The 18,854-nt window shown below is 43.7% G+C and overlaps 1 protein-coding gene across 1 annotated transcript in view; it reads left to right on the top strand.

Moving 5' to 3' along the window:
* LOC128381828 (glutamate receptor ionotropic, delta-1-like) overlaps nt 1–18,854 on the top strand; it is a 78,654-nt gene that overhangs the window by 31,880 nt on the left and 27,920 nt on the right. Inside the window, exons 7-8 of the mRNA XM_053341858.1 lie at nt 9,473–9,668; nt 15,149–15,315. Coding sequence (XP_053197833.1) covers nt 9,473–9,668; nt 15,149–15,315 — 363 coding nt within the window. The remainder of the gene's footprint in view (nt 1–9,472; nt 9,669–15,148; nt 15,316–18,854) is intronic.

Genomic DNA, 18,854 nt, shown 5'->3' with positions numbered 1-18,854 from the left:
AAAGGAAAGGAAAGGAAGGGAAGAAAGAAGGAAGGGAGGAAGGAAAGGAAGGAAGGGAAGAAGGAAATGAAGGAAGGATGAAAGGGAGGAGCTTCTTTTATTTAAGCCCAGGATGAAAATATGAATCCTACCAACGAGCTTCCTGAGCCTCAGACTGTGATTTCATGTTCCAGGTATGATTTGTGTTTTATTAATAAAAACTACTTTCATCCTTCAGAGGAAAAAAAACTGTAATTTCATCAAATAACTAGTTTGGAAAACAAGAAAAGTTGTTTCTTCTTTATTTTCCTCCAAAGTTTACTTTGAAATGTTTGTATCTATATTTTATTATCTTCTACTTCCTGTCCGCAGTTCATCCTCAGATCAGATTAATAACAAACAGAGGAAGGAAGAAAGGAAGAAAGGAAGAAAGAAAGAAAGAAAGAAAGAAAGAAAGAAAGAAAGAAAGAAAGATGGAAGGGAGGAAGAAAGAAGGAAAGGAAGGAAGGACAGAGGAAAGATGGAAGGAAGGAAGGAAGGAAGGACAGAGGAAAGAAGGAAGGGAGGAAGGTCTAAAAGGAAGGAAGGAAAGAAGGATGAAAGGGAGGAAGAAGGAAGGAAAGAAGGAACGAAGGAAGGAAAGACGGACAGAGGGAAGAAGGAAGGGAGGAAGGTCTAAAAGGAAGGAAGGACAGAGGAAAGAAGGAAGGAAGGAAGGACAGAGGAAAGAAGGAAGGAAAGAAGGAAGGTCAGGTAGGAAGGACAGAGGAAAGAAGGAAGGAAGGAAGGAAAGAAAGAAAGGACAGAGGAAAGAAGGAAACAAGGAAGCTCAGGTAGGAAGGAAAGGAGGGGAAGAAGGACAGAGGAAAGAAGGAAGGGAGAAAGGAAGGAAGCTCAGGTAGGAAGGAAAAAGGACAGAGGAAAGAAGGAAACAAGGAAGCTCAGGTAGGAAGGAAAGGAAGGGAAGAAGGACAGAGGAAGGAAGGAAGGAAGCTCCGGTAGTTCATGTTTTCAGTGTTTCATTCGTCTCTCTCTCGTTCTGACTCTAAACTCACAGTCATCTCTTCAAAATCTGCTTCCTGAGTAGAAACATAATGTGTTTCTGTGCAGCGTGAACGCACCAGCGCACACACACACACACACACACACACACACACACACACACACACACACACACACACACACAGACACACACACACACACACACACACACACTCACAGCTCAGTCACATCATCTTGTTTTTTGTCTCGGTGAATAAAGAGCGTTATCTCTCGTTTCCCGTCTGAAGACACACAGCAGCTCTCTCCCGTCCGTCTCCGTCTCTCCTCTCGCGTCTCAGAATCAAATCCACGTCGACATTTTCATCAGCGAATCCCTGACGCGTCGCTCCGTGAAGGACGACTCCTCGGAGAGTAAATGCTAGAAGTACCAGACTTCTCTTTTTTACAGCCGGAAAGATGAATGCTGAAGAGCAGATTAGCATATAATACAGACTTCTCTAAGAAGAAGGAAAGGAAGGAAGGAAGGACAGAGGAAAGAAGAAAGGAAGGAAGGTAGGGAGGAAAGGGAGGGAGGAAGGAAGGAAGGATGGATTGGTGGAAGGAAGGAAGGAAGGAAGGAAAGGAAGGATGGATGGGTGGAAGGATGAAAGGGAGGAAGAAGAAAGGAAGAAAGAAAGGAGGAAGGATGGAAAGGATGAAGAAAGAAGGAAAGGAAGGAAGGAAGGACAAAGAAAATAAGGAAGGAAGGAAGGTAGCAGGAAGGAAGGGAGGAAAGGAAAGGAAGGAAGGAAAGAAGGAAGGGAGGACGGAAGGATGGGTGGAAGGATGAAAGGGAGGAAGGGGGATGGATGGGTGGAAGGGAGGAAAGGAAAGGAAGAAAAGAAGGAAAGGAAAGAAGGAAGGATGGATGGGTAGAAGGGAGGAAAGGAAAGGAAAGGAAGGAAAGAAGGACTGAAGGAAGGTAGCAGGGAGGAAGGAAGGGAGGAAGGAAGGAAAGACGGACAGAGGAAAGAAGGAAGGGAGGAAGGTCTAAAAGGAAGGATGGATGGGAGGATGGGAGGAAGGAAGGAAGGAAGGAAGGGAGGAAAGGAAAGGAAGGAAAGGAAAGAAAGCTCTCTCCCGTCCGTCTCCGTCTCTCCTCTCGCGTCTCAGAATCAAATCCACGTCGACATTTTCATCAGCGAATCCCCGACGCGTCGCTCCGTGAAGGACGACTCCTCGGAGAGTAAATGCTACAAGTACCAGACTTCTCTTTTTTACAGCCGGAAAGATGAATGCTGAAGAGCAGATTAGCATATAATACAGACTTCTCTAAGATGAAGGGAAGGAAGGAAGGAAGGACAGAGAAAATTAGGAAGGAAGGAAGGTAGCAGGAAGGAAGGGAGGAAAGGAAGGAAAAAAGGACAGAGGAAGGAAGGAAGGATGGATGGGTGGAAGGAAGGAAGGAAGGGAGGAAAGGAAAGGAAGGAAAGGAAAGGAAGGGTGGACGGGTGGAAGGATGAAAGGGAGGAAGAAGGAAGGAAGGAAAGGAGGAAAGGAAGGAAAGGAAGGACAGAGAAAAGAAGGAAGGAAGCTCAGGTAGGAAGGAAAGGAAGGACAGAGGAAAGAAGGAAGGAAGCTCAGGTAGGAAGGAAAGGAAGGAAGGAAGGGAGGAAGGTCTAAAAGGAAGGAAGGTAGCAGGGAGGAAGGAAGGGAGGAAGGAAGGAAAGACGGACAGCGGAAAGAAGGAAGGGAGGAAGGTCTAAAAGGAAGGAAGGATGGATGGGAGGAAGGAAGGAAGGAAGGGAGGAAGGAAGGGAGGAAAGGAAAGGAAGGAAAGGAAAGAAAGCTCTCTCCCGTCCGTCTCCGTCTCTCCTCTCGCGTCTCAGAATCAAATCCACGTCGACATTTTCATCAGCGAATCCCCGACGCGTCGCTCCGTGAAGGACGACTCCTCGGAGAGTAAACGCTACAAGTACCAGACTTCTCTCTTTACAGCCGGAAAGATGAATGCTGAAGAGCAGATTAGCATATAATACAGACTTCTCTAAAAAGAAGGGAAGGAAGGAAGGAAGTACAGAGGAAAGAAGGAAGGAAGGAAGATAGCAGGAAGAAAGGGAGGAAAGGAAAGGGAGGGAGGAAGGAAGGAAGGATGGATGGGTGGAAGGAAGGAAGGAGGGAAGGAAAGGAAGGATGGATGGGTGGAAGGATGAAAGGGAGGAAGAAGAAAGGAAGAAAGGAAGGAGGAAGGATGGAAGGGAGGAAGAAAGAAGGAAAGGAAGGAAGGAAGGACAGAGAAAATGAGGAAGGAAGGAAGGTAGCAGGAAGGAAGGGAGGAAAGGAAAGGAAGGAAGGAAAGAAGGAAGGGAGGACGGAAGGATGAAAGGGAGGAAGGGGAATGGATGGGTGGAAGGGAGGAAAGGAGAGGAAGGAAAGAAGGACAGAGGAAAGAAGGAAGGAAAGGAAGGATGGATGGGTGGAAGGATGAAAGGGAGGAAGAAGGAAAGAAAGGAAGGAAGGACAGAGGAAAGAAGGAATGAAGGAAGGTAGCAGGGTGGAAGGAAGGGAGGAAAGAATGAAAGAAGGACAGAGGAAAGAAGGACAGAGGAAAGAAGGACAGAGGAAAGAAGGAAGGAAAGGAAGGAAGGATGGATGGGAGGAAGGAAGGAAGGAAGGGAGGAAAGGAAGGAAGGACAGAGGAAAGAAGGAATGAAGGAAAGTAGCAGGGAGGGAGGAAGAAAAGAAGGAATGAAGGAAGGTAGCAGGGAGGAAGGAGGGGAGGAAGGAAGGAAAGAAAGACGGACAGAGGAAAGAAGGAAGGGAGGAAGGTCTAAAAGGAAGGAAGGGAAAGGAAGCTCTCTTCTGTCCTTCTCCATCTTTCCTCTCGTGAAGGACGACTCGTCTTTTTACAGCCGGTCAGATGAATGCTGAAGAGCAGATTTGCATATAATACAGACTTCTCTAAGAAGCTCCTCAGACAGTCAGATGAGGGTCGGCCATGTTTAGTGTTCCCCGTGTGAAGCACATCATTAGAGTCAGATGAGGGTCGGCCATGTTTAGTGTTCCCCGTGTGAAGCACATCATTACAGTCAGATGAGGGTCGGCCATGTTTAGTGTTCCCCGTGTGAAGCACATCATTACTATCAGATGAGGGTCGGCCATGTTTAGTGTTCCCCGTGTGAAGCACATCATTACAGTCAGATGAGGGTCGGCCATGTTTAGTGTTCCCCGTGTGAAGCACATCATTACTATCAGATGAGGGTCGGCCATGTTTAGTGTTCCCCGTGTGAAGCACATCATTACTATCAGATGAGGGTCGGCCATGTTTAGTGTTCCCCGTGTGAAGCACATCATTACTGTCAGATGAGGGTCGGCCATGTTTAGTGTTCCCTGTGTGAAGCACATCATTACTGTAGGATGAGGGTCGGCCATGTTTAGTGTTCCCTGTGTGAAGCACATCATTACTATCGGATGAGGGTCGGCCATGTTTAGTGTTCCCCGTGTGAAGCACATCATTACTGTCGGATGAGGGTCGGCCATGTTTAGTGTTCCCCGTGTGAAGCACATCATTACTGTCAGATGAGGGTCGGCCATGTTTAGTGTTCCCCGTGTGAAGCACATCATTACTGTCAGATGAGGGTCGGCCATGTTTAGTGTTCCCCGTGTGAAGCACATCATTACTGTCGGATGAGGGTCGGCCATGTTTAGTGTTCCCCGTGTGAAGCACATTATTACTGTCGGATGAGAGTCGGCCATGTTTCCTCCTTTCCTTCCTCTTTTCCTTTCTCCCTCCCTCCCTCCTACCTTCCTTCATTCACCCTTCCTTTCCTTACTTCCTCCCTCCCTCCTTTCCTTCCTCTTTTCCTTTCTATCTCCCTCCCTCCCTCCTACCTTCCTTCCTCCTACCTTCCTTCCTCCCTCCTTTCCTTCCATCTTTCTCCCTCCTTCTTTCCTTCCCTCCTCTTTTGTTTTCTCCCTCCCTTCGTCCCTCCCTCCTACCTTTCCTTCCTTCCTTCCTCCCTCCTTCTTCCCTTCCCTCTTCTCCCTCCCTCCTACCTTCCTTCCTTCCTCCTTCCTCCCTTCCTTGACTCGAGGACAACAGCAGGGTTAATATAGTCTCCTCTCTAAAGGACTGAACATAACTCGACTATTTTCTGTGACTTGATGGTTTTTTAAACTCGAGTGTTTCCTCTTTTCGCTCAGTTCATTTAGAACAACATAATTTGATCTCAAGTGTTCCCAAAAAAACAAAATACAACGAGAGGAGGAGAAACGGGAGAGGAAATGAGAGGAGAGGTAAAGACAGAGGCACAAAAGTAATAGTCTGTGTCTCTGTCTTTTCCTCTCCTCCTCTTTTCAGGATAGGTTGACATTTTCTGTTTAGCCAACCTCCAAGTAGTTAGGAGAGAAACATCATCATCATATGGAAGATCATTTCTGCCAGAAAAAAGGCGAAATTATAAAAAGTCATAATCATCAGATAAAAAAGTTGTGTGGTTCTCTCGTAATTATGACTTTTTATCTCATACTTTTGACTTTTTTGTGTCATCATTTCGACTTACTTTGAGGATATTTTTATTATGAAAGCTAAGTTTTATCTTTATTTTAGGGCTGTCAAACGATTAATTTTTTTAATGGAGATTAATCGTAGAATTTCCATAGTTAATCACGATTAATCGCGTTTTGACTTGCATGTTTAAAATCCTGTTATTTTCCATTTGAAGGCAGTTTTAAGCCCATAATGTAAAGCATTTCTTACCAGAGTGTCTTAACTGGGAATCAATCACGGCTCTGCTGCGACTCCCACACTCCAAAATGGTCCTTTGGTGGAGCTGAGGCTGGCTTGGCTGCACCTGGGTGTTTAGCGTGGAGGTGCTAACTCAAACTCCACGTACTCCGGTGGTAGTTAAACTCCGTTTGACACAGGTTGCATTTTACTTTTGACTTGTCAACTGAAGCGTCTGGAAGTGTTTTAAAGTTAAACAAGCCGTTCAAAAGTCCAGTAGCTCTCTTACTTTCCATCAGCGCGGTAGGTTTACTGCAGGAGGCCACTTCAAAGCATAGCGCTACAGCTAGAGGAGCCGTCTACGGGGGAGTAGAAGGGACAAAAAGGCTTGCAACATTAAAATGAGATTAAAAAAAATTAATGCGTTATGGATTGCATTAATCTGATTGCGATTAACGTGTTGACACTGACAGCCCTAATTTTTTTTTCTGGCAGAAATGAGCTTCCATATGATGATGTTTCTCTCCAACCTAAAAAGATTTGGAGCTGACAAATCATCAGCAAAGAGAAGCTAACAAATCTTCCACTCACTGTTAAAAGCTGCATCAGAAACAATAAAATAAAATAATACTAAATAATAATGAGTAAAGGAAGTTACAGAAACGTCAGGTTGAGGCGTTTGGTGTTGAAGTCTTCTCTGAACCAGCAGCAGACTGTCTGACATTAAAACCCAGCAGCTGCTGCTTTAATGCTTCACGTCTCACCTGTCATCATCACCACAGACACACAGTGTGAAGATATTAACATAATAACATCACACTAACTAACTACACTCCACATAACCTGTCACTTCCTCTTTTAATGACTTCAAATGAAAGATTTATCTGCTTTTTGTCTAAAATTCATGTCAATTAAATTCAGGTTTTTTTCTTTCTTTTCTCTCATTTAATCAAAAATATCCATAAAGTCAACTAATAAAACTAATTACTAATAAAAGTCAATGAAAGTTTAGTTTTTACTTTACAGACATTAAAATTAGGGCTGTCAGCGTTAACGCGTTAATCGCGATTAGATTAATGCAAATTTTTTTAATCACATTTTAATGTGTCAAGCCTTTTTGTCCCTTCTACTCCCCCGTAGACGGTTCCTCTAGCTGTAGCGCTATGCTTTGAAGTGGCCTCCTGCAGTAAACCTACCGGGCTGATGGAAAGTAAGAGAGCTACTGGACTTTTGAACGGCTTGTTTAACTTTAAAACACTTCCAGACGCTTCAGTTGACAAGTCAAAAGTAAAATGCAACCTGTGTCAAACGGAGTTTAACTACCACCGGAGTACGTGGAGTTTGAGTTAGCACCTCCACGCTAAACACCCAGGTGCAGCCAAGCCAGCCTCAGCTCCACCAAAGGACCATTTTGGAGTGTGGGAGTCGCAGCAGAGCCGTGATTGATTCCCAGTTAAGACACTCTGGTAAGAAATGCTTTACATTATGGGCTTAAAACTGCCTTCAAATGCAAAATAACAGGATTTTAAACATGCAATTCAAAACGCCATAAATCGTGATTAACTATGGAAATTCTGCGATTAATCTCGATTTAAAAAATTAATCGTTTGACAGCCCTAGTTAAAATATAAATGACACAAACACCAAAATAAGTAAATAACAGCTGTAATTAATGCAAGTACAAGTACCTCTAACTGTACTGCAGTAAAGTACAAGTACCTCAAACAGTACTTTAATAAATGTAGCCTACTGCAGGTTTAATTATTCTTAGATGCTCTTTCACTCTTTTGATCATAAACAGTAAATCCAGTTTTTTTTCTCTGTTTAAAATCAATATTCATCCTGGTGTTTGTTCTGATGAAGTTTTCAAAGCTTTTGTTATTTATTCTCTTTTTTTCTTTGTATCATTATTATTATATTTTTTTAAAGGACTTCAAACACCTGGAGCCAGTTAGAGAAACTAATCAGAGGCTCTGGCTGCTGTCGCTGATTAGATCTGCTCTTTCTTTAACATCCACAGGCTTCAAAACACCAAACTCATCATGTTTTTAGAGATATTCCCCAAAATATAATCATCATACTCTGAGATGAACTTTAACTTTAACCTGAACTCTTCCTCAGGACATGGTTGATGTTTGTCTGTTGCATCCTGCAGGTGAAACAGTTTTTTTGGTGATAGTGATTTTAATTATGCAGCCCAGACATCAATGGAGAGAGTAGACAGGAGTCCAGGATGTCTGGTATTGTTATTTGCTTGATCAAGGAGAAGTGAATGAATGATCAGTTCACATTACTTGCCCTGATGCTTCCTTCAATTCTGAAGTTTCTCTCCTCCGGGTAAAGACTTTAACCCTCCTGTTGTCCTCAAGTCAAGGAAGAAAGCGAGGAAGAAGGAAGGAAAGGAGGAAGAAGGAAGGAAAGGAGGGAGGGAGGAAGGAAGGAAGGAATGAATAAGGAAGGAAAGGAGGGAGGGAGGAAGGTAGGAGGGAGGGAGGAAACAAGGAAGGAGGGAGGGAGGGAGGAAGGATGGAAGGGAGGAAGAAGGAAGTAAAGGAGGGAGGAAGGAAGGAAGGAAGGAAAGGAAAGAAGGAGGGAGGAATGAAGGAAAGGAGGGAGGAAGGAAGGAAGAACGGGGGAAAGAAGGAAGGAGGGAGGGAGGGAGGAAGGGAGGAAAAAGGGAAGGAAGGACGGACAGATGGAAGGAAGGACGGACGGACGGATGGAAGTAAGGACGGATGGATGGAAGTAAGGAAAGGAGGGAGGAAGGAACAGTCAAAACAGACAGGGTCAATTTGACCCGGGAGGACGACACAAAGGTTAAACCACACAGATAATGCCCAAGGTTGAGCCATGCCCATATATGGTCATATCCAACACATCTACAATATACAGAATTTAGTCTACTGGTCTATAGAACAAACATTGCTTAGACCTTACTCAGGATCTTTGTCCTACATCCAACACTATATCAAACCTCTGACTCCAGCTGCCTCTACCCCATTCAGGGACAACAGTCAAACACATATCTGACCTCGGTTGCTATAGCAACACTATCAGAATGCCTCCTGTTTTCCCCAAAAGGAGAAGACTCACTGCTTACCACTATCTCAAGAGGAGACAGTGTCTAACCTATCATTTGGTGAGGCCTTGCTATGACCGCACAGCCCAGTTTGACCCGGTGCTTATTAATGATGGAACATTCCCTAACATTTGGTCCTGGTTGATCTTTGTCTGTTGTATCCTGCAGGTGAAATAGTTTCTTTGGTCTTCCTTCTTCCCTTCCTTCCTCCCTGCTACCTTCCTTCATTCCTTCTTTCCTTCCTTACCTCCCTTCTTTCCTTCCTTCTTCCTCTCTTTCATCCTTCCACCCATCCATCCATCCTTCCTTTCCTTCCTTCTTTCCTCTGTCTTTCTTTCCTTCCTTTCCTCCCTTCCACCCAGCGATCCTTCCTTCCTTCCTCCCTCCCTTCCTTTCCTTTCCTCCCTTCCTTCCTTATTTTCTCTGTCCTTCCTTCTTTCCTCTGTCCTTCCTTCCTTTCCTGTCCTTCTTTCCTTCCTTTCCTCCCTTCCACCCAGCGATCCTTCCTTCCTTCCTCCCTTCCTTTCCTTTCCTCCCTTCCTTCCTTATTTTCTCTGTCCTTCCTTCCTTCTTTCCTCTGTCCTTCCTTCCTTTCCTTCCTTCTTTCCTATGTCCTTCCTTCCTTTTTTCCTTCCTTCTTTCCTCTGGCCTTCCTTTCCTTCCAGTTTCTTTGGCCCTGGTTGATGTTTGTCTGTTTCATCCTGCAGGTCTTTCCAGGACTTGGCGCGGCAGATCGACGTGGACTACGGCACCGTGAGAGACTCGGCGGTTTATGACTACTTCATGAATAAAGGGACGAACCCTCTGGAGCAGGACAGCACCTACGCGGAGCTGTGGAGAACCATCAGCAGGAACAACGGCATGGATTACTCCGTGTCCAGCCCGTCTGAGGGGATCCGCAAGGTAACGCTGACCCAGAGCTGCAACGTTAGTCCATTAAGAGATCAGGGAGGTCAAACATGAGGCACGTGGGCCAGAACCGGCCAGCAGAGGAGTACAATCCGGCCCACTGTCCTTCCTATCTTCTTTTCCTTCCCTCCTTTTTTCAATCTTTCCATCCTGTCTTCTTTTCCTTTTGTTTTTCCTTCCTGTCTTCTTTTCCTTCCCACTTTCCTTCCCTCCTTCCTGCCTGTCTTCTTTTACTTCCTTCCATCCTTCCTGTCTTCTTTTCCTTCCTTCCATCTTTCCTTCCTGTCTTCTTTTCCTTCCTTCCTATCTTCTTTTCCTTCCTTCCAAATTTTTCTTCCCTCCTTTTTTCAATCTTTCCATCCTGTCTTCTTTTCCTTCTGTCCTTCCCCCTTCCTTCCTTCCATCTTTCCTTCCTGTCTTCTTTTCCTTCCTTCCTATCTTCTTTTCCTTCCTTCCAAATTTTTCTTCCCTCCTTTTTTCAATCTTTCCATCCTGTCTTCTTTTCCTTCTGTCCGTCCCCCTTCCTTCCTTCCATCTTTCCTTCCTTTCTTATTTTCCTTCCTTCCTCCTTTTTCTACCCTCCTGCTTTCAGTCTTTCCTTCCTGTCTTCTTTTCCTTCTTTACGTCTTTCTTTCTTTCTTCCATCTTTCCATGGATGGACTTGATACAGACGAAACTAAAATGAGAAAAATGACCAAAAATATAATAAATGATTCTGTTATTGTCTCAGTAAAAAAACAACCTTTACAAACGTAATAACTGGAGCTGTCCAATGATTAAATCGAGATTAATTGCAGTATTTCCATAGTTAATCACGATTAATGGCGTTTTGAATTGCATGTTTAAAATCCTGTTATTTTCCATTTGAAGGCAGTTTTAAGCCCATAATGTAAAGCATTTCTTACCAGAGTGTCTTAACTGGGAATCAATCACGGCTCTGCTGCGACTCCCACACTCCAAAATGGTCCTTTGGTGGAGCTGAGGCTGGCTTGGCTGCACCTGGGTGTTTAGCGTGGAGGTGCTAACTCAAACTCCACGTACTCCGGTGGTAGTTAAACTCCGTTTGACACAGGTTGCATTTTACTTTTGACTTGTCAACTGAAGCGTCTGGAAGTGTTTTAAAGTTAAACAAGCCGTTCAAAAGTCCAGTAGCTCTCTTACTTTCCATCAGCGCGGTAGGTTTACTGCAGGAGGCCACTTCAAAGCATAGCGCTACAGCTAGAGGAGCCGTCTACGGGGGAGTAGAAGGGACAAAAAGGCTTGACACATTAAAATGCAATTTTAAAAAAATTAACGCGTTATGGATTGCATTAATCTAATCGCTATTAACGCGTTAACGCACACAGCCCTAATAATAATATACTAATATATACTTAGTTTTACTTTTAGGTCTTTCCAATAAGCTGCATAACTCCTGTATTATGTTTGGATCTAATGATAACCAAGCTGATAAAAGAATTATAGTAAATTATTACATTATCGGCTCCAGTTTTTTCCATGTTCATATTTTAAACCATATTTTTGACGTATAATCGTTTCTACTTTCTGAATCAAACTACGTGACTAAACTGCTCCAATAAGAGAATTATCAGTTTGGATTAATTCAATAATTAATGAAGCTGCTGATCGATCAGAAGCTTGAGATCAGTGATTAATTAGTTAAAACACTTCAAACTTAACTTTATTCATCAGATTTCTGTATGTAAATATGACACACACATACACACACTCACACACACACACACACACACACACACACAGACACACACACACACACACACACACACACAGACACACACACACACACACACACACACACACACAGACTCTCATACTGTTTTATTCACAGCATGCAAACACATAAAGACACTTCTCTGTTTACCCATTATCTAATTGCAGCAGCAATTCAACAATACACCAATTAGTGCAGCGGTGTCGCAGTGTGTGTGTGTGTGTGTGTGTGTGTGTGTGTGTGTGTGTGTGTGTGTGTTGCTGTACATTATTATGCTCATAGATCTCCCAAAAAGCTGATGACAAATTAGCATCAGAGACAAATCTCCTCTGAGCACAGCCGTTATTCAGCCATTTGCATAATAAACATCCCTCCAGTTTCCTTGACGGTTTCTCCCTGCAGCCCCACACACACACACACACACACACACACACACACACACACACACACACACACACACACACACACACAGTTTTATTGCCATTGTGGAGTGTTTTTCCTCCCACATGTTGGCTGCTGTTTGGCCTCAGACACACAGAGAGCAACGCCAGCTCTCATCTTTACTTTAAGACATAAAACCAGAGCAGAGCACGAAGCCTCAGAGAGATTCATGCACAAACTAACAGCTCCATGTTTTTATATAGCTTTCTATCTGCTGCAAAGAAAACTGGATAAAGTGATGTAATGCTTCTATTTATATTCGTATAACGCAACAGAATATAAAGTGTGGTTGAACAACTTGAATGAATGCAAATACAGTAAAATGAGTAAAAGAGTGAAAGTATTTAAATTAGGGCTGTCAGCGTTAACCCGTTAATCGTGATTAGATTAATGCAATCCATAACACGTTAATTTTTAATGGCATTTTAATGTGTCAAGCCTTTTTGTCCCTTCTACTCCCCCGTAGACGGCTCCTCTAGCTGTAGCGCTATGCTTTGAAGTGGCCTCCTGCAGTAAACCTACCGCGCTGATGGAAAGTAAGAGAGCTACTGGACTTTTGAACGGCTTGTTTAACTTTAAAACACTTCCAGACGCTTCAGTTGACAAGTCAAAAGTAAAATGCAACCTGTGTCAAACGGAGTTTAACTACCACCGGAGTACGTGGAGTTTGAGTTAGCACCTCCACGCAGGAAGGAAGGAAGGAAAGGAGGGACGAAGGAAGGAAGAAAGAAAGGAAGGAGGGAGGGAGGAAAGGAAGGACGGGAGGAATGTAGGAAGGAAAGAAGGAAGGAAGGAGGGAGGGAGGGAGGAGGGAGGGAAGGAAGGACGGAAGGAGGGAGGAAAGGAAAGAAAGAAGGACAGAAGGAGGGAAGGACAGAAGGAAGGAAGGAAGGAAGGAAGGAAGGATCAGTATCAGTATAAGTCCACTTAAATCCACTGTAGGTGATAACATATTTAATATATATCATTCTTTTGTGGTTACACCATTTGACATTTTCAGGAGCATTCAGTCTGACTTTTGGTAAAAAATGGTGCAAATGTCATTTAAATGATATAAAACCAACAAAAATACTAAATGTACATTTTAACAAACGTGATGATGGTGTATAACTATCCCTGAGCCTCATGAGTGTACGTTAGAGTGTCTCTGTGTGTATTTGGGTTTATTTTCGTCCTTGTTTGTCCTCCTCTCTCTGCACCCAGCGTCACGTCGCTCAGCATCATCGTACTCCTCTGCAAACACTGCACTGCTCTGTCTCCGGTGTTACCTAGAGAGAGAGAGAGAGAGAGAGAGAGAGAGAGAGAGAGAGAGAGAGAGAGAGAGAGAGAGAGAGAGAGAGAGAGACAGAGAGAGAGAGAGAGAGAGAGAGAGAGAGAGAGAGAGAGACACAGTGAGAGAGAGAGTGAGAGAGGGAGAGAGAGAGAGAGAGAGAGACAGAGAGACAGAGAGAGAGAGAGAGAGAGAGAGAGAGAGAGAGAGAGAGAGAGAGACACAGTGAGAGAGAGAGTGAGAGAGGGAGAGAGAGAGAGAGAGAGAGACAGAGAGACAGAGAGAGAGAGAGAGAGAGAGAGAGAGAGAGACACAGTGAGAGAGAGACACAGTGAGAGAGAGAGTGAGAGAGGGGGGGGAGAGAGAGAGAGAGAGAGAGACTCTTTAGATGAAGAGAGGAGAACAGCAGTAGTGAGATACAATCAGAGACGTGACGAGGCGGTAATTAGTCTGTAACAGCATGAACGGATCTAAAGACTGAAGTCTCTCTGTTACTGCAAGAAGGAGAGAGAGAGAGAGGGAGAGAGAGGAATTTAGAGAGAGAGAGAGAGAGAGAGAGAGAGAGAGAGAGAGAGAGAGGAGAGAGAAAGAGAGAAGGAGAGAGAGAGGAATTTAGAGAGAGAGAGAGAGAGAGAGAGGGAGAGAGAGAGAGGAGAGAGAAAGAGAGAAGGAGAGAGAGAGAGGAATTTAGAGAGAGAGGGAGAGAGAGAAAGGAGAGAGAGACTCTTTAGATGGAGAGAGAGAGAGAGAGAGAAGGAGAGAGAGAGAGAGAAGGAGAGAGAGAGGAGAGGGAGAGGGAGAGAGGAATTTAGAGAGAGAGAGAGAGAGAGAGAGGAGAGAGAAAGAGAGAAGGAGAGAGAGAGGAATTTAGAGAGAGAGAGAGAGAGAGAGAGGAGAGAGAGAGAGAGGAGAGAGAAAGAGAGAAGGAGAGAGAGAGAGGAATTTAGAGAGAGAGGGAGAGAGAGAAAGGAGAGAGAGACTCTTTAGATGGAGAGAGAGAAAGAGAGAAGGAGAGAGAGAGAGAGAGAGGAATTTAGAGAGAGAGGGAGAGAGAGAAAGGAGAGAGAGACTCTTTAGATGGAGAGAGAGAGAGAGAGAGACTCTTTAGATCAGAGAGAGAGAGAGAGAGGGGGAGAGAGAGAGAGAGAGAGAGAGGGAAGGAGAAGAAGGGTAAAACACACACACAAGAACAATTAGCAGAGACGTGAACATGTTGAAGCTCTGCTGACACAGTGAAAACACCCACACACTCCACTGCTGCTGCTTTATATACGTGTGTGTGTGTGTGAGTGTGTGTGTGTGTGTGTGTGTGTGTGTGTGTGTGTGTGTGTGTGTGTGTGTGTGTGAGTGTGTGAGTGTGTGAGTCGCCTCCTCCTCCAGCCGGGAGGACGATGCGCCTCCTCTGCATATCAACGCTGTAAAGCCTGCAGTTCTTTTCATTTAAAGTGACATCGGCTCGTGTGTGTGTGTGTGTGTGTGTGAAGAGCCTCCGACCACAGAAACTAACATTTCTACACGCACACACACACACACACACACACACACACACACACACACACACACTTTCACATTATTACATTCTGTGATTCTGTGTTCAGTTGAGAAGTTTCATCTGAGGCCTGTTTGGTCACACTGTGTTAAAGACTGATTTAACTCTCACATATTGTTCATTTTCAGGCGTTTCAAAGCATCTGCTCATCACTAGAACCACTTTGAGTTGATGGAGAAAAACATTTACAATGCTCGTCACAATTTGCCAAAGCCTAAAGTGATATCTTCTAGTGTTTGTGTCTTTAAAACCCAAAAATATGCAGATAACTGTGATAGAAAACAGAAAAAACTAAAAGATATTCAGTTTACTATGAAATAAGACAGAAAAACAGGCTTAAATTGCATCTGATCAGCCCCTTTCAAACAGTGTTTCCATGGCAACAAGAGCAAAATCATCCAGTTTTTAGCCCGTTTAAGCAAAGACAAGCTAACGCTAACTTGTGACCGATAACGTTTGTTTTTTTGTTCTTGTGTGTTCAGGCGAAGAAGAGTCCGTACGCCTTCCTGTGGGACATGGCGGTGCTGGAGTACGCAGCGCTCACCGATGACGACTGCACCATCACCGTGTCGGGGAACGGCATGAGCAGCAAAGGCTACGGCATCGCCATGCAGCACGGCAGCCCTTACCGAGACCTCTTCTCTCAGAAGTAAGTCGACACGTTAGTCTAGTTAACACCGTCAGTTCGGTCAAAACCGTCAGTTCGGTCAAAACCGTCAGTTCGGTCAAAACCGTCAGTTCGGTCAAAACCGTCAGTTCGGTCAAAACCGTCAGTTTGGTCAAAACCGTCAATTTAGTCAAAACCGTCAGTTTAGTCAAAACCGTCAATTTAGTCAAAACCGTCAGTTTGGTCAAAACCGTCAGTTCGGTCAAAACCTTCAGTTTAGTCAAAACCGTCAGTTCGGTCAAAACCGTCAGTTTAGTCAAAACCGTCAATTTGGTCAAAACCGTCAGTTTGGTCAAAACCTTCAGTTTAGTCAAAACCGTCAGTTCGGTCAAAACCGTCAGTTCGGTCAAAACCGTCAGTTCGGTCAAAACCGTCAATTTAGTCAAAACCGTCAGTTTAGTCAAAACCGTCAATTTAGTCAAAACCGTCAGTTTGGTCAAAACCGTCAGTTCGGTCAAAAGCGTCAATTTAGTCAAAACCGTCAATTTGGTCAAAACCGTCAGTTCGGTCAAAACCGTCAGTTCGGTCAAAACCGTCAGTTTGGTCAAAACCGTCAATTTAGTCAAAACCGTCAGTTTAGTCAAAACCGTCAATTTAGTCAAAACCGTCAGTTTGGTCAAAACCGTCAGTTCGGTCAAAACCTTCAGTTTAGTCAAAACCGTCAGTTCGGTCAAAACCGTCAGTTTAGTCAAAACCGTCAATTTGGTCAAAACCGTCAGTTTGGTCAAAACCTTCAGTTTAGTCAAAACCGTCAGTTCGGTCAAAACCGTCAGTTCGGTCAAAACCGTCAGTTCGGTCAAAACCGTCAATTCGGTCAAAAGCGTCAATTCGGTCAAAACCGTCAGTTTGGTCAAAACCGTCAATTTGGTCAAAACCGTCAGTTTGGTCAAAAGCGTCAATTTAGTCAAAAGCGTCAATTTGGTCAAAACCGTCAATTTGGTCAAAACCGTCAATTTGGTCAAAACCGTCAGTTTGGTCAAAACCGTCAGTTCGGTCAAAACCGTCAATTTGGTCAAAACCGTCAGTTTGGTCAAAAACGTCAATTTAGTCAAAACCGTCAGTTTGGTCAAAACCGTCAATTTGGTCAAAACCGTCAATTTAGTCAAAACCGTCAGTTTGGTCAAAACCGTCAGTTTGGTCAAAACCGTCAGTTCGGTCAAAACCGTCAGTTGAGTCAAAACCGTCAATTTGGTCAAAACCGTCAGTTCGGTCAAAACCGTCAATTTGGTCAAAACCGTCAATTTGGTCAAAACGGTCAATTTGGTCAAAACGGTCAGTTGAGTCAAAACCGTCAGTTTGGTCAAAAACGTCAGTTTGGTCAAAAACGTCGGTTTGGTCAAAACTGTCGGTTTGGTCAAAAACGTCAGTTTGGTCAAAACCGTCAGTTTGGTCAAAAACGTCAGTTTGGTCAAAACCGTCAGTTCGGTCAAAACCGTCAGTTCGGTCAAAACCGTCAGTTCGGTCAAAACCGTCAGTTCGGTCAAAACCGTCAATTTGGTCAAAACCGTCAATTTGGTCAAAACGGTCAGTTGAGTCAAAACCGTCAATTTGGTCAAAACTGTCGGTTTGGTCAAAAACGTCAGTTTGGTCAAAACCGTCAGTTTGGTCAAAACTGTCGGTTTGGTCAAAAACGTCGGTTTGGTCAAAACCGTCGGTTTGGTCAAAAACGTCAGTTTGGTCAAAACTGTCGGTTTGGTCAAAAACGTCGGTTTGGTCAAAACTGTCAATTTGGTCAAAACCGTCAGTTTGGTCAAAAACGTCAGTTTGGTTCCAGAAAGGTAAAGTCTGACCTGTTGAGGACGTTTGTAGATCAGCAGAATAACTTTATTAAATATAGTAAAAATGTCTTAAACTAGAGGCAGTAAAACATTTTTATTTACTCCTCTAAAGAAGTTTCCTTTTTAACTCCGTTAGTTTAGCTTGTTAGCAGAACTACACTAAAAAACACACAAATGTAACTTCACTAAAAAAGTTAAATCTTGACATGATCAGCGAGTGAAGAGTCACAGAAAGTCTCTTTAAACTTTGCAGCAGGAGTTCAGTTATGTTTTATGTTTTTTTTAAGCCGTTATTAAAATAAAATAAAAGTCAGAGTGGAGTTTAAATCAATAAGGAAGATAATGAAGTTGACATGAAGCGAGCGTGTGTTACAGCGTGGGGATTATTCAGCGTGGCGTTAAACAGACGGACGCGTTCATTACTTTATTTTAGGAGACGTCTCGACCACGTCTGGAAATGATTCTTTATATTTATTATTTTAGTTTATTCAGTTAGGCTGAAATCACCGAGCTGCAGAGTGAAACCTCTCCTTCCTCTCCTTCCTCTCTTCTCTTCACTCCTCCTCAAATAAAACATAAATTGATCCCAATGTGAATTTAACAGAGAAACTTTCTCATCCGTCTCGTATCGATCGTCTCCCACGACGACGAAGACAGGAAGTGAGAGAGAGTTCACTAATATTAACCTCCAATAAAAACACAAACTAACAAACTAGTCTGAACGAAGAAATAAAGAATGGAGGGAAGGAAAGAAAGGAAAATAAGACGGGAAGGAAAGAAAGGAAAGGAAGGAAGGGAAGGAAGGAAGGAAGGAAGGAAAGGAAGGAAGGAAGGGAAGAAGGAAGGAAGGAAAAGAAGAAAGGAAGGAAAGAAGGATGGAAGGCAGGAAAGGAAGGAAGGAAGGAAGGATGGAAGGGAAGAAAGAAAGACAGAAGGAAGGAAGGATGGAAGGACAGAAAAAAGATAGAAGAAAGAAATAAAGAGGGAGGAGGGAGGGAAGGAAAGGAAGGAAAATAAGACGGGAAGGAAAGAAGGAAGGAACGAAGGGAAGAAGGAAAAGAAGGAAGGAAAAGAAGAAAGAAAGGAAAATAAGACGGGAAGGAAAGAAGGAAGGAAGGAAGGCAGGAAAGATGGAAGGAAGGAAGGAAGGGAAGGAATGAAGGAAGGCAGGAAGGGAAGAAGGAAGGAAGGAAGGAAGGGAAGAGAGAAAGACAGAAGGAAGGAAAAGAAGAAAGGAAGGAAGGGAAGAAAGAAAGACGGAAGGAAGGAAGGAAAAAAAGAAAGGAATTAAGGGAAGAAAGGCGGAAGGAAGGAAAAGAAGGAAAGAAAAGAAGAAAGGAAGGAAAGAAAGGAATGATGGAAGGAAGAGAAGAAAGAAAGACGGAAGGAAAGGAAGGAAGGAAGAAAGAAAGATGGAAGGAAGGAAGGAAAGGAAAAGAAGAAAGGAAGGAAGGAACCCCTCGGTGGGCCTGTTCTGATTATTATTTATTGTCGTTGAAGTTTTCTTAAACATCAGAAGAAGGGAGAAAGAAAGAAAATAAGGAAGGAAGGAAGGAAGGAAGGAAGGAAGGAAGGAAGGAAGTGAAGAAGAAAGACGAAAGGAAGGAAAAGAAGAGAGGAAGGAAGGAACTGAATTTAACCTGTTAAACATCTCAGAGCTGCAGATGTGACAGGAAGCAACATTAAAGGCTTTCAAACTGAGTTTCAATGGAGAATCATTTCTAGTGAGGACTCTGGGTTACC

Source organism: Scomber japonicus, chromosome 20, assembly GCF_027409825.1.
Source record: "Scomber japonicus isolate fScoJap1 chromosome 20, fScoJap1.pri, whole genome shotgun sequence".
NCBI classification, from domain to species: domain Eukaryota; kingdom Metazoa; phylum Chordata; class Actinopteri; order Scombriformes; family Scombridae; genus Scomber; species Scomber japonicus.
This window is presented reverse-complemented; position numbering and strand designations above follow the sequence as displayed.